The sequence below is a fragment of the Anthonomus grandis genome, chromosome 19, assembly GCF_022605725.1.
Source record: "Anthonomus grandis grandis chromosome 19, icAntGran1.3, whole genome shotgun sequence".
In the NCBI taxonomy this organism is placed as follows: domain Eukaryota; kingdom Metazoa; phylum Arthropoda; class Insecta; order Coleoptera; family Curculionidae; genus Anthonomus; species Anthonomus grandis.
The window spans coordinates 2,493,027-2,508,763 of NC_065564.1; the positions used below are offsets into that span (position 1 = coordinate 2,493,027).

Sequence of the window (15,737 nt, forward strand, 5' to 3'; positions counted from 1 at the left end):
CACATCTCGTGAGAGTTGCAGGGGTACCCCTGTGAAAAATCTCTCAAAAGTAGTTTTTAATTTTTTTTGGGAAAACTGTTGTCCCAAGAGAAAAACTCTCTGAATGAAAGTTGTAGGGCCTTAAAGGGGCTACAATTTGCAAAATATTTTGAGCATCCATGTGCCATAGTTTTCGAGAAATTTTGAAAAAACTGATTTTCGTATTTTTTTAATTTTCTCGAAAACTGTGGGGAAAATTAAAGTTTTTATTGTTGCACTAATATCTACTGAAGAGTGCCTAAAAAAAAGCTAGAATACCTTTTTACCCTAACTTTCATAATAAGGGAGCTACAGCGGATTTTTGAAAAATTGCTAATTTTTTGGGCCAAAAAATTTCAAAAAAATAAAATTTTAAAAATTGAAAAAATAAAATTACCAAAAGGTGCAGCATTGAAATAGCAACAAAAAACCCTTATAACACATTTTTGTAAATATCACAGTAATGGCACAAAAAATTATTTTTTGAAAATGTCCTAAATTAAAAACTCAAAAAATCGGCTTCGAACTCGTTTTTTTTTTGAGTTTTGTCGTTTTTATTTATGGCAAATTTGTATAAATAAGTTTTGAATAGTTTAACAGGGCCAAAATAGAAATTTAAAAAAAAATTGATTTTTTCCAAAAACTGCAGGGGTACCTGTGAAAAATCTCTCAAAAGTGGTTTTTAATTTTTTTTGAGAAAACTGTTGGTCCAAAAGAAAAACTGTCTGAATGAAAGTTTTAGGGCCTTAAAGGGGCTACGATTTGCAAAATATTTTGAGCATCTATGTACCATAGTTTTCGAGAAATTTTGAAAAAACTAATTTTCATATTTTTCCAATTTTCTCGAAAACTATGGGGAAAATAAAAGTTTTTATTGTTGCACTAATATCTACTGAAGAGTACCTAAAAAAAAGCTAGAATACCTTTTTGCCCTAAATTGAATAATAAGGGAGCTACAGCGGATTTTTGAAAAATTGCTAATTTTTTGGGCCAAAAAATGTCAAAAAAATAAAATTTTGAAAATTGAAAAAATAAAGTTACCAAAAGGTGCAGCATTAAAATAGCAACAAAAAACCCTTACAACACATTTTTCTAAATATCACAGTAATGGCACAAAAAATTATTTTTTGAAAATGTTATAAATAAAAACTCAAAAAATCGGCTTCGAACTCGTTTTTTTTGGAGTTTTGTCGTTTTTATTTATGGCAAATTAGTATAAATAAGTTTTGAATAGTTTAACAAGGCCAAAATAGGAATTTCAAAAAAATTTATTTTTTCCAAAAACTGCAGGGGGTACCCCTGTGAAAAATCTCTCAAAAGTGGTTTTTAATTTTTTTTGGGAAAACTGTTGTCCCAAGAGAAAAACTGTCTGAATGAAAGTTTTAGGATTTTAAAGGGGCTACAATTTGCAAAATATTTTGAGCATCTATGTACCATAGTTTTCGAGAAATTTGAAAAAACTAATTTTCATATTTTTTCAATTTTCTCGAAAACTATTGAAAAAATAAAAGATTTTATTGTTGCACTAACATCTACTGAAGAGTACCTAAAAAAAAGCTAGAATACTTTTTTGCCCTAACTTTCATAATAAGGGAGCTACAGCGGGTTTTTGAAAAATTGCTAATTTTTTGGACCAAAAAATTTCAAAAAAATAAAATTTTGAAAATTGAAAAAATAAAATTACCAAAAGGTGCAGCATTAAAATAACAACAAAAAACCCTTATAACACATTTTTCTAAATCTCACAGTAATGGCACAAAAAATAATTTTTTGAAAATGTCATAAATAAAAACTCAAAAAATCGGCTTCGAACTCGTTTTTTTTTGAGTTTTGTCGTTTTCATTTATGGCAAATTTGTATAAATAAAGTTTTGAATAATTCAACAGGGTTAAAATAGGAATTTCAAAAAAATAGATTTTTTCCAAAAACTGCAGGGGTACCCCTGTGAAAAATCTCTCAAAAGTGGTTTTTAATTTTTTTTGGGAAAACTGTTGTTCCAAGAGAAAAACTGTCTGAATGAAAGTTTTAGGGCCTTAAAGGGGCTACAATTTGCAAAATATTTTGAGCATCTATGTACCATAGTTTTCGAGAAATTTTGAAAAAACTAATTTTCATATTTTTTCAATTTTCTCGAAAACTATGGGGAAAATAAAAGTTTTTATTGTTACACTAATATCTACTGAAGAGAACCTAAAAAAAAGCTAGAATACTTTTTTGCCCTAACTTTCATAATAAGGGAGCTACAGCGGGTTTTTGAAAAATTGCTAATTTTTTGGACCAAAAAATTTCAAAAAAATAAAATTTTGAAAATTGAAAAAATAAAATTACCAAAAGGTGCAGCATTAAAATAACAACAAAAAACCCTTATAACACATTTTTCTAAATCTCACAGTAATGGCACAAAAAATAATTTTTTGAAAATGTCATAAATAAAAACTCAAAAAATCGGCTTCGAACTCGTTTTTTTTTGAGTTTTGTCGTTTTCATTTATGGCAAATTTGTATAAATAAAGTTTTGAATAATTCAACAGGGTTAAAATAGGAATTTCAAAAAAATAGATTTTTTCCAAAAACTGCAGGGGTACCCCTGTGAAAAATCTCTCAAAAGTGGTTTTTAATTTTTTTTGGGAAAACTGTTGTTCCAAGAGAAAAACTGTCTGAATGAAAGTTTTAGGGCCTTAAAGGGGCTACAATTTGCAAAATATTTTGAGCATCTATGTACCATAGTTTTCGAGAAATTTTGAAAAAACTAATTTTCATATTTTTTCAATTTTCTCGAAAACTATGGGGAAAATAAAAGTTTTTATTGTTACACTAATATCTACTGAAGAGAACCTAAAAAAAAGCTAGAATACCTTTTTGCCCTAAATTGAATAATAAGGGCGCTACAGAGGATTTTTTAAAAATGTCAATTTTTTGGGCCAAAAAATGTCAAAAAAATAAAATTTTAAAAATTGAAAAAATAAACTTACCAAAAGATGGAGCATTAAAATAGCAACAAAAAACCCTTATAACACATTTTTCTAAAAGTCACAGTAATGGCACAAAAAATTTTTTTTATGCCATTACATTTTTGAAAGGGGTACCCCTAGGAAAAGTCTCTTAAAAATGAGTTTTAATTTTTTTTGGGCAAACTGTTGATCCAAGAAAAAAAGTGTTTTAATTAGAGTTGTAGGGCTTTCAGAGAGCTACAATTTGCAAAATATTCCATGCATCTATATGTCATAGTTTTCCAGAAATTTTGAAAAAACTGATTTTCATATTTTCCCAATTTTCTCGAAAACTATTGGTAAAATAAATGTTTTTATTGCAGCAATAGTTTCCATGTAAGGGTGTCTAAAAAAAAGCTGGAATACCTTTTTGCTCCAAATTGCATAATAAAGGAGCTACAGAGGATTTTTGAAAAACAGTCCATTTTTGGGCCAAAAATTGTCAAAAAATAAAAAAATTTTAAAAACTAAAAAAAAAACATCACCAACACATAAAGCACTAAAACAACAACAAAAAACTCTTACAAAACATTTTTCTATCTACCCCCATACCTCCATAAAAAATTTATTAAGTCAAAATAATCCTAAAAACTTCTTTAAAACTCACTTTGCTGCTGCACTGAGTAAGGCAATTTCACCCCCGGGCACCCCGGGCCCCTTCTGGAAAGCCAACTCCGTACCCAGAGCCAACCTCGCCGTAACCGCTTGCAAATAATGCAACACCATAACCCCCGAATTATTAATGATATCCGGATTGGCCATGGTCACACTGGCCGTATAATCGTCCCCCCTATAATGCATGGTGAGCTGCCCCACTTGGAACTTGGAATTTTGCACTTGGGCCCCGAATTTCGCTTGTAACCTCGGCCTTAACTGGTGTATAATTGTGGCATTTAGGTTCCCGGTGGGATCGATATCACCCAGCAGGATGGGGTAGGCCTCGCTGGGGGAGATTTGTTTCGTTCCGACGTATGTGGCCCCAAATCTGTACCCGCTGGGTGTAACCGAACTCATGTTTATCGTGTGCGAGATCTGAAAGTGGTTGCTCAGGCCTCTGGTGAGCATTATTCGGCCTCCTTCGAAGCATGTGGGGAACACGTCTGAAAAGGAAATTGTTCACATAGCGAGCAGAAGTTTTTCTGATTAAATAAAACAGTAAAAGAGGTTCCTTGAAAATAATATTTAACAAATTAATTAGTACATTATACACTACCTTAGAAAGGACTTAATTGTTAAAGGTTACATAAAAGGACTTAATGCACAGTAACTTAAGGTCAGAGAAGTGAGGTTATGTGGGTACTTACTTTTGCACTTAGTGTGAATTTCTTCCAGTGGTCCGGGGTTTTCTATGGTTTCTTCCTGGGGCGCTTGGAGGTCGGTGGGTTTTTTTTCGGGGAATCCGGGAGCCCCCGCGGAGGGAGGAGGCGGCGGCGGGGCCGAATAAGCTGCTTGTACATTGCCCATCTTTTATTTTATACACTACTTTTAATTATTATTAGTTATTTTAAGTTAAGACACTGCACAGTGAGTTTGTGTGGTAACGGGCACCTTTCGGAGGGTTACTTATGTAAAAATAAAATTAGAAATTTACTGAAATTAGCGGAAATTCCCTGAAAAATCTCCACATTTTCTGTTTTTTGGAAATTATCTGATAATTTGGTTGGGTGACAGTGACAGTGACGGAACGATAGTAGAGCCACCTGCCAATCAATAACAAGCGGCGTGTGCCCTAAGCAGAAAACTGCCTTGCTATCTTTAAGGTCACTGACCCCAAACCTAAAAGAAAACCATTTATGGCTGAAAATTTTAATAAACTCACGTTTGCCCCTAAGATTTTTAATCATAAAACCCCCAGACAAGCCCTCAAAGACCCCGAAAACCTTCGAGAACCTTCACTTAAGCCTCCCTTACACAAAAACCCCTGACCTTAATATAACGGTCAAATTTCAAATTCATATCGACAAAATGGCCGCCGCAATCGGTTCGACTCAGGGTTATTTATGTCAGTTAATTTTGTAAATAAAACCGGGAATGTGTCGTGAAACATGGTAAAGTTTAGCGTTTTAAAGGGCCTGTACGAGACCGAAAAGACCATAGGGTGCGGGGGGTTCGCCAAAGTGAAATTGGCGACCCACGTAGCCACCGGGGAAAAAGTGGCCATAAAAATAATGGAAAAAAAAATGTTAAAAGACGATTTGCATAGGGTCAGCCTGGAGCTAAGTGCCCTAAAGAGTTTGTATCACGAGAATATTTGTCAGCTCTATCAGGTAGACCATTTGTAGACCCAACTGTACCACAATTTTTTGAAAAACGCCAGTTTTTCTTCGGTTCCAGGTGATGGAAACCGAAACCCATTTTTTCTTGGTAATGGAACACTGCTCAGGTGGTGAACTGTTCGATCATATAGTGGAGAAAAACCGCTTAACAGAAGCAGAAAGTCGCACCTTTTTCAGGCAAATTGTTAGTGCAGTGGCTTACTTGCACAGTTTGGGTTATGCCCACCGAGACTTGAAACCTGTAAATATCACCCCAAACTGGTGTAGTGACGTAAAAAAAATGTTTACAACCATTTTAGGAGAACGTTTTACTGGACAGAAACCAAAATTTAAAATTAATTGATTTTGGTTTGTGTGCCAAGCCCGAGGGGGGCATGCAGAGCCCCTTGTACACCTCCTGTGGCTCCCCCACTTATGCCGCCCCCGAATTAATTTTGGGGCAACAATATTTGGGACAGGAGGTGGACGTGTGGGCCATGGGGGTCCTGCTTTATGCCTTACTAGCAGGGTGTTTACCATTCGATGATGTTGATGTCAGTAATTTGTATAGGAAAATTTTGGTAAGTGTTTATCTTTAATCTGGGCGCAGTATTTTAGTTGATTTTTTGCAAAAACTGCAGGTGGAAATGTGGCTTCCTGTGAAAAATCTTTTGTTAGGAAAACTGTTGGTCCAAGAGAGAAACTCTCTGAATAAAAGTTGTAGGGCCTTAAGAGGCCTACAATTTGCAAAATATTTTGGACATCTATATATCTATAAGTGTTTATTTTTAATCTGGACTCAGTTCAGCTTTTTGAATAAATTCTACAAGCAAGCCATATTCCACTGTTAGGCCGAACTTCTCTTTTACCAGGCTCCAGTGCATCCCCAATCCGTTGTACATCCTTTTGTTCTCCTTGTCCAGTATCCTCTTGATTTTCTTTTTAATTATTTTGTTAAATAGGAGGGAGGGGCCCAAAGTGAGCCCTGCTGAGCACAAACATAGGCTGCACCCTCCCAGGAGAGTTATGAAGTTTTTGGGGATTTTATTGGCCAGTAGGGCGTTTATTTGGCCCACTGTATACCTGAAAAAAATTAGTTTTTAAATTAAATTTAATTGTTTTTTAAAATTACTTACTGGAACTCTTCGGGGGCCAGTTGAGACTTCAGTTTGGGGGGCAGATCAAGCTTATAATGGCTGTGAATACCGTAAACGACATAACGACCGTCACCTCTGATTAAAATTCGGTTGTTTTGGCTCATGTTGTCAGAAAATCGACTTTTTCGAGGTTGACTTATGTGCCAGAATGTTCCAAGAAAAATCCCCTAAAGCCAAAACTGGTTTTTAGAGCGGAAAATACGACGAACCCTCATTTATCTCCAAAGAGAGTCGCTCCCTCATAAGATCGATGCTCCAAGTGGAGCCGAAAAAACGCATCAAAGTCTCCGAGCTGCTCAGTCATCCCTGGATGACGTTGGGCATTCTGTCGCCCGTCAAGTGTCGCCTCCAAAGTCCCATAGACCTAGATCGGGACTGCGTGAAGGTCTGTTAAACGTGTCCTCAATCACGGGAGGGTTTACCATTTTTTTTTTTTTTTTTTTTTTTTTTTTTTAAAGGTTATAGCAAAATTCTTGGACATCGATGAGGGCGCGGTAAAAAGCGACCTGGAACAGTGGAAATACGACTACACCACCGTAACGTATTTCTTACTGTTGAGTCGAAAGAGGCGAGGGCAAACTTTGAAATTGAACCCCGCCTGTGCCTGGAAGCACGTGAAACACCCCGAACAGGTGCGACAGGACGCTCTTTTTTTTTTTTTTTTGAACCTGATAAACAGTTTCGTCTTCTCTTCGTCTTCAGGCGCCGTTAATCGAGCAGCCTCTTGACCCGATTAACGGGCATCACCGCACCCCGAACGGTCCCATCAAAATCCGTCGTAAGTTCGGGGTGAGGAGTCCGGGGTGTTTGAGTCCCGCCTCAAATATGGAGGTCGAAGGGGCCTGTTACAGTCCCGTACAGTTTTTAGATCCGAATTGTGAGAATTATTGCAGCACAAACAGGAAGAGGCCCAGGAGTTCCCTCCTTATGGACGAGGCCAGTCCAGGTAAGAACGAAAACGACGAATTCTGTATAGATGGCTCTGCAAGTCGTTTTTGTTCGATCAAGGGTAGCCATGACGCGCGTTCTTTACGTTTGTTCAAACGGTGTGCGTAAATTACCGAACAGAACTCGCCTTTATTGAGTTAGGTGAGCTTAGGCGAGATGGCGCGGCGTGTTTCGTTTTCGTTAATAATATAATGAGTGATTGTCAAGAGGTCCGGACCATTTTCGAACAAAAATTCCCCGAACAAAACGGTGCAACTTCAGTTGCGAAACGGTCCTTCGATTGTCCCTCCCGATAAATCAGCCGGGTTGTCGCATGTATCTGGCAAACGGTCGACAGGTAAAGCAGTTAAAAGTTTAAAGGGGGAGGGTGGGTAGGCCCCCGCCGGTTTTCTTTACGACCCTGCAACTCTTAAATTAGTTGGGGGACTAATAAGGCTCCCCGGAGCCCCATACGTTTTTCGCGCCCCATAGCTTGGAACTCGCAGGGGCGTACAAGTACCAAATTGCGTCATAACTTCGTTGCGATTTAAGGCGGGTATGGATGCGCCACTGGCCGAAAGTAATGGCCGTTTTAACTTTTGGCGCCTATTCGCGACACCTTACAACTTCCTTGCAAACTAAACTTCTTGGGGGAGTTATTTCGGGCCCGGGGAATTTATGGGGGCAGTTACAGACGGTTTATCGTCCGGAAAAACTATAACTACCCTATTTTAAATTAAAAGGAGTTTTACCTTCTTCCGAAGGGGAAATTTTGGAATCGTTTGGACCTCTTTGGTATTGGCACACCCTCTATTACCACACTGTTGACTTGTTGAAATATATATGGACTTTGCTATTACTTCCTCCAGTATTTTAAACATTTCTTTCAGTGCCGACGAAAAAAGCGACCCCGGGAGCCAAGGGAACCCCCGCCGTCGCAGCAAAAACCCCCGATAGGTAAGGGATCTCTTATACACACAAATATACACCCATACACACACACAAATCCGGGCATTAATTGGTTGTTTTAACCCCAATTTAACGTCGGCGTGTCCCCATAAACAGCGGCCGTTTCGGTTTACTGTACCTCGTACACTTCGCATGTTTACGATTTCAATTAGTTACGCCCATTGATGGCTCTGGATCTCCATATACAGAGAGGGTTGTTGTTGTTGTTTAAATATTTCAGGAGGAATTTGTGCGAAACCCCCGGCTCAGCCAGGAGGATGTTGGGAAGCATCGAGAAGTCTTTCCATAAGGTGCGTCACGTGTTGACCCCCAAGAAACCGGCGATCGTGGTCCAAGAGGGCCCCGTCGTCTTAAATGGCAAGGTAATAAACCTTAAAAGGGGTCCTTAGCGGTGAGATGTTCGACGTGGCAAACGGTGGCGCCCCCGCATAAATTAGTTCGGATACATCTCACCGCTTCGGAACTGTTTTTTAGTGAGAGAGGGTTCTTATTTTAGGACTTGTGTAACGTTTCCACCACCCAGTGTAAGGATCCCGAGTACGTTATCGTGGAACTGTGCAAAGGATTGGAGGGCAAAGGGATCACGTGCACTAGAAAAGGGTGAGTGATTCCGTTATTTATCGATTGCCTAATTTCGTTTACCGTTCTAATAATAATAAGGAACATAACATGATAGGGAAGTCGCAGATTAGTGAATTACGCAGAATGGTAGCCCCGAGGTTTTAATTGCGCAAATCGAGTACCCGTCCTGACGGGTTATGATGGGTTCGAATGGGTTGTTTGGTTACTAAGTATATACCTGGGGCACCGTTCGGTGGGTGGTACCGTCCATGATAAGTGGGGCGTCATAGGTGGCCTGCTGACGATAACATTAAATTTCAGTTTTCGTATCAAGGGCAGCCTGGAACCGTCTACCGCGAACCGTTTGGGGGGTTGCTCGTTCGAGCTGGAAATTTGTTATCTTCCGCACCTGGGTACGGTCGTTCCCGATCGGACTCTTACCCCGACGAAATCGATCTTGAAACAGGGAATTTTCAATCAGGAAACTGGTCAGAACGAGGCGATTTCGGAGCTTCGGGGTAAGAGTTACGTGGGAATAAAGAGGAAGAGACTGAAGGGCGACTCTTGGTGTTACAAGAAGGTGTGCGAACAGGTGCTGGCGCTCACTTGTACCGGATTTAGTGCCAAGGAGGGACGAATTATGGAGTCGGCCGTTTAAAATTGAATTGTCTTTGCTTAGTGACTGAATTAATTGAAGATTTTGGGTTGTTTTTATAGAGATAATCTCATTTATTTACTATTATTTTGTAAAATATGTAAAAATAAGACTTTTTGTAATTTTTCATATGTTTTTCTATAATTCTTTTTTGTATTTTTTTTCTAATTGGCATAAAGTTTATATTTAACGCATGCAGTTAATTCTTATATTTCCAGCACGGATAGTATTTATTGTAGTCGTACGGAGCTAATCAAACTTTATATTTTTATATGTTTACACTCATTAAAATTATATTTGGTTGTTGGTGTTTTTTATTTTTTTTTGGTAAAACTTAAACACATAAAACCTTTACTTATGACTTAAGTCTCATTTTAAACTTTTTTCAACACATCTCGTGAGAGTTTCGAATTCGAACTAACTATACCAGCGGATTGTTTTTATCAAGTAGATCATGAAAATACCGGGTTATAAGGGAATCGGAGCAGAACTAAGAAATCGAGTATTTTTTTGACCTCGTTTTTGAGGCCAAAAATGGGCATCAAAAATGCCATATCTCGGCTATCGTAAAAGCTACGACCTTGCGGATGGTCTCGTTGGATTCAGAAGGACAAAACTAAGGCAAAACCGTTGGAATTTTCCAGATAGTGCCTATAGAAGCCGAGATATCGACCTCCAAAGTTTGGGATTTTTCATTTTTCGGGTATACCCCCCCGTATCGAATTTTTCACCAAAAATTGATTTTTTTCGTATTTGAACTAACTATACCAGCGGCTTTTTCCCATCACCTACAACACAAAAACACCGGGTTATAATGAGTTTCGAGAAAAACTAAGCGACTTATAGCACTTTGAAAATGCGAAAAATCGATTTCCTTTAAACCCGAAAATAGCTATAGAAACCCCTATCAGTGGCTTATTCCCATCACCTACATCACGAAAACACCGGATTATAACGGAATTCGACCGAAACAAGTGGAATTATAGCACTTTGAAAATTCGGAAAAAAGTCAATTTTTGACCTCGTTTTTGAGCCCAAAAATGGGCCCTAAAAATGCAAGATCTCAGCTAATATGAGAGCTACGACCTTGCGGATGGTCTCGTTCGATTCAGAAGGACGAAACTAAGACAAAACCGTTGGAATTTTCCAGATAGTGCCTATAGAAGCCGAGATATCGACCTCCAAAGTTTGGGATTTTTCATTTTTCGGGTATACCCCCCCGTATCGAATTTTTCACCAAAAATTGATTTTTTTCGTATTTGAACTAACTATACCAGCGGCTTTTTCCCATCACCTACAACACGAAAACACCGGGTTATAATGAGTTTCGAGAAAAACTAAGGGAATTATAGCACTTTGAAAATGCGAAAAATCGATTTCTTTAAATTCGAAAATAGCTATAGAAACCCCTATCAGTGGCTTATTCCCATCACCTACATCACGAAAACACCGGATTATAACGGAATTCGACCGAAACAAGTGGAATTATAGCACTTTGAAAATTCGGAAAAAAGTCAATTTTTGACCCCGTTTTTGAGCCCAAAAATGGGCCCTAAAAATGCAAGATCTCAGCTAATATGAGAGCTACGACCTTGCGGATGGTCTCGTTCGATTCAGAAGGACGAAACTAAGACAAAACCGTTGGAATTTTCCAGATAGTGCCTATAGAAGCCGAGATATCGACCTCCAAAGTTTGGGATTTTTCATTTTTCGGGTATACCCCCCCGTATCGAATTTTTCACCAAAAATTGATTTTTTTTGTATTTGAACTAACTATACCAGCGGCTTTTTCCCATCACCTACAACACGAAAACACCGGGTTATAATGAGTTTCGAGAAAAACTAAGGGAATTATAGCACTTTGAAAATGCGAAAAATCGATTTCCTTTAAATTCGAAAATAGCTATAGAAACCCCTATCAGTGGCTTATTCCCATCACCTGCATCACGAAAACACCGGATTATAACGGAATTCGACCGAAACAAGTGGAATTATAGCACTTTGAAAAATCGGAAAAAAGTCAATTTTTGACCCCGATTTTGAGCCCAAAAATGGGCCCTAAAAATGCAAGATCTCAGCTAATATGAGAGCTACGACCTTGCGGATGGTCTCGTTCGATTCAGAAGGACGAAACTAAGACAAATCCGTTGGAATTTTCCCAATAGCTCCCATAGAAGCCGAGATATCGGCCTTCAAAGTTTGGGTTTTTTCATTTTTCGGGTATACCCCCCCGTTTGGATTTTTTTCAGAAATTTTTTTTTTTTTCGAATTCGAACTAACTATACCAGCGGATTGTTTTTATCAAGTAGATCACGAAAATACCGGGTTATAAGGGAATCGGAGCAGAACTAAGAAATCGAGTATTTTTTTGACCTCGTTTTTACACATCTCGTGAGAGTATCAAAAATGCCATATCTCGGCTATCGTAAAAGCTACGACCTTGCGGATGGTCTCGTTGGATTCAGAAGGACAAAACTAAGACAAAACCGTTGGAATTTTCCAGATAGTGCCTATAGAAGCCGAGATATCGACCTCCAAAGTTTGGGATTTTTCATTTTTCGGGTATACCCCCCCGTATCGAATTTTTCACCAAAAATTGATTTTTTTCGTATTTGAACTAACTATACCAGCGGCTTTTTCCCATCACCTACAACACAAAAACACCGGGTTATAATGAGTTTCGAGAAAAACTAAGGGACTTATAGCACTTTGAAAATGCGAAAAATCGATTTCCTTTAAACCCGAAAATAGCTATAGAAACCCCTATCAGTGGCTTATTCCCATCACCTACATCACGAAAACACCGGATTATAACGGAATTCGACCGAAACAAGTGGAATTATAGCACTTTGAAATTTCGGAAAAAAGTCAATTTTTGACCTCGTTTTTGAGCCCAAAAATGGGCCCTAAAAATGCAAGATCTCAGCTAATATGAGAGCTACGACCTTGCGGATGGTCTCGTTCGATTCAGAAGGACGAAACTAAGACAAAACCGTTGGAATTTTCCAGATAGTGCCTATAGAAGCCGAGATATCGACCTCCAAAGTTTGGGATTTTCATTTTTCGGGTATACCCCCCCGTATCGAATTTTTCACCAAAAATTGATTTTTTTCGTATTTGAACTAACTATACCAGCGGCTTTTTCCCATCACCTACAACACGAAAACACCGGGTTATAATGAGTTTCGAGAAAAACTAAGGGAATTATAGCACTTTGAAAATGCGAAAAATCGATTTCCTTTAAATTCGAAAATAGCTATAGAAACCCCTATCAGTGGCTTATTCCCATCACCTACATCACGAAAACACCGGATTATAACGGAATTCGACCGAAACAAGTGGAATTATAGCACTTTGAAAAATCGGAAAAAAGTCAATTTTTGACCCCGTTTTTGAGCCCAAAAATGGGCCCTAAAAATGCAAGATCTCAGCTAATATGAGAGCTACGACCTTGCGGATGGTCTCGTTCGATTCAGAAGGACGAAACTAAGACAAAACCGTTGGAATTTTCCAGATAGTGCCTATAGAAGCCGAGATATCGGCCTTCAAAGTTTGAGTTTTTTTATTTTTCGGGTATACCCCCCCGTTTGGATTTTTTTCAGAAATTTTTTTTTTTTTTCGAATTCGAACTAACTATACCAGCGGATTGTTCTCATCAAGTAGATCACGAAAATACCGGGTTATAAGGGAATCGGAGCAGAACTAAGAAATCGAGTATTTTTTTGACCTCGTTTTTGAGGCCAAAAATGGGCATCAAAAATGCCATATCTCGGCTATCCTAAAAGCTACGACCTTGCGGATGGTCTCGTTCGATTCAGAACGACGAAACTAAGACAAATCCGTTGGAATTTTCCCAATAGCTCCCATAGAAGCCCAGATATCGGCCTTCAAAGTTTGGGTTTTTTCATTTTTCGGGTATACCCCCCCGTTTGGATTTTTTTCAGAAAAATTTTTTTTTTTTTCGAATTCGAACTAACTATACCAGCGGATTGTTCTCATCAAGTAGATCACGAAAATACCGGGTTATAAGGGAATCGGAGCAGAACTAAGAAATCGAGTATTTTTTTGACCTCGTTTTTGAGGCCAAAAATGGGCATCAAAAATGCCATATCTCGCTATCCTAAAAGCTACGACCTTGCGGATAGTCTCGTTCGATTCAGAACGACGAAACTAAGACAAATCCGTTGGAATTTTCCCAATAGCTCCCATAGAAGCCCAGATATCGGCCTTCAAAGTTTGGGTTTTTTCATTTTTCGGGTATACCCCCCCGTTTGGATTTTTTTCAGAAAAATTTTTTTTTTTCGAATTCGAACTAACTATACCAGCGGATTGTTCTCATCAAGTAGATCACGAAAATACCGGGTTATAAGGGAATCGGAGCAGAACTAAGAAATCGAGTATTTTTTTGACCTCGTTTTTGAGGCCAAAAATGGGCATCAAAAATGCCATATCTCGGCTATCCTAAAAGCTACGACCTTGCGGATGGTCTCGTTCGATTCAGAACGACGAAACTAAGACAAATCCGTTGGAATTTTCCCAATAGCTCCCATAGAAGCCGAGATATCGGCCTTCAAAGTTTGGGTTTTTTCATTTTTCGGGTATACCCCCCCGTATCGAATTTTTCACCAAAAATTGATTTTTTTCGTATTTGAACTAACTATACCAGCGGCTTTTTCCCATCACCTACAATACGAAAACACCGGGTTATAATGAGTTTCGAGAAAAACTAAGGGAATTATAGCACTTTGAAATGCGAAAGATCGATTTCCTTTAAACCCGAAAATAGCTATAGAAACCCCTATCAGTGGCTTATTCCCATCACCTACATCACGAAAACACCGGATTATAACGGAATTCGACCGAAACAAGTGGAATTATAGCACTTGAAAATTCGGAAAAAAGTCAATTTTTGACCTCGTTTTTGAGCCCAAAAATGGGCCCTAAAAATGCAAGATCTCAGCTAATATGAGAGCTACGACCTTGCGGATGGTCTCGTTCGATTCAGAAGGACGAAACTAAGACAAAACCGTTGGAATTTTCCAGATAGTGCCTATAGAAGCCGAGATATCGACCTCCAAAGTTTGGGATTTTCATTTTTCGGGTATACCCCCCCGTATCGAATTTTTCACGAAAAATTGATTTTTTTCGTATTTGAACTAACTATACCAGCGGCTTTTTCCCATCACCTACAACACGAAAACACCGGGTTATAATGAGTTTCGAGAAAAACTAAGGGAATTATAGCACTTTGAAAATGCGAAAATCGATTTTCTTTAAACCCGAAAATAGCTATAGAAACCCCTATCAGTGGCTTATTTCCATCACCTACATCACGAAAACACCGGATTATAACGGAATTCGACCGAAACAAGTGGAATTATAGCACTTTGAAAATTCGGAAAAAAGTCAATTTTTGACCCCCGTTTTTGAGCCCAAAAATGGGCCCTAAAAATGTAAGATCTCAGCTAATATGAGAGCTACGACCTTGCGGATGGTCTCGTTCGATTCAGAAGGACGAAACTAAGACAAAACCGTTGGAATTTTCCAGATAGTGCCTATAGAAGCCGAGATATCGGCCTTCAAAGTTTGGGTTTTTTTATTTTTCGGGTATACCCCCCCGTTTGGATTTTTTTTAGAAAATTTTTTTTTTTTTCGAATTCGAACTAACTATACCAGCGGATTGTTCTCATCAAGTAGATCACGAAAATACCGGGTTATAAGGGAATCGGAGCAGAACTAAGAAATCGAGTATTTTTTTGACCTCGTTTTTGAGGCCAAAAATGGGCATCAAAAATGCCATATCTCGGCTATCCTAAAAGCTACGACCTTGCGGATGGTCTCGTTGGATTCAGAACGAGAAACTAAGACAAATCCGTTGGAATTTTCCCAATAGCTCCCATAGAAGCCGAGATATCGGCCTTCAAAGTTTGGGTTTTTTTCATTTTTCGGGTATACCCCCCCGTTTGGATTTTTTTCAGAAAAATTTTTTTTTTAGAATTCGAACTAACTATACCAGCGGATTGTTCTCATCAAGTAGATCACGAAAATACCGGGTTATAAGGGAATCGGAGCAGAACTAAGAAATCGAGTATTTTTTTGACCTCGTTTTTGAGGCCAAAAATGGGCCCTAAAAATGCAAGATCTCAGCTAATATGAGAGCTACGACCTTGCGGATGGTCTCGTTTGATTCAGAAGGACGAAACTAA

At 38.4% G+C, this 15,737-nt stretch overlaps 3 protein-coding genes across 3 annotated transcripts in view; 1 reads left to right on the forward strand and 2 right to left on the reverse strand.

The window, feature by feature from the left end:
• LOC126747201 (mitochondrial import receptor subunit TOM40 homolog 1-like) overlaps positions 1 to 4,699 on the reverse strand; it is a 28,177-nt gene extending 23,478 nt beyond the window's left edge. The window contains exons 1-2 of the mRNA XM_050455706.1: positions 4,312 to 4,699; positions 3,615 to 4,107 (exon numbers count right to left, since the gene is read on the reverse strand). Of these exons, the coding sequence (XP_050311663.1) occupies positions 3,615 to 4,107; positions 4,312 to 4,471 (653 nt within the window). The 5' untranslated portion in view covers positions 4,472 to 4,699. The remainder of the gene's footprint in view (positions 1 to 3,614; positions 4,108 to 4,311) is intronic.
• Positions 4,700 to 4,980: 281 nt separating this feature from the next.
• Positions 4,981 to 9,658, forward strand: LOC126747198 (maternal embryonic leucine zipper kinase-like). The gene is made up of 10 exons (XM_050455701.1): positions 4,981 to 5,274; positions 5,342 to 5,524; positions 5,583 to 5,843; positions 6,610 to 6,804; positions 6,878 to 7,051; positions 7,122 to 7,365; positions 8,237 to 8,303; positions 8,536 to 8,677; positions 8,812 to 8,915; positions 9,198 to 9,658. Exons 1-10 carry the CDS (start codon positions 5,053 to 5,055, stop codon positions 9,532 to 9,534), a joined length of 1,929 nt encoding a protein of 642 aa, XP_050311658.1. The 5' UTR covers positions 4,981 to 5,052; the 3' UTR covers positions 9,535 to 9,658.
• LOC126747202 (cysteine-rich hydrophobic domain-containing protein 1-like) lies at positions 6,030 to 6,554 on the reverse strand. The gene is made up of 2 exons (XM_050455707.1): positions 6,399 to 6,554; positions 6,030 to 6,345 (listed from the first exon to the last, which is right to left on the reverse strand). Exons 1-2 carry the CDS (start codon positions 6,521 to 6,523, stop codon positions 6,051 to 6,053), a joined length of 420 nt encoding a protein of 139 aa, XP_050311664.1. The 5' UTR covers positions 6,524 to 6,554; the 3' UTR covers positions 6,030 to 6,050.
• Positions 9,659 to 15,737: the final 6,079 nt, after the last annotated feature.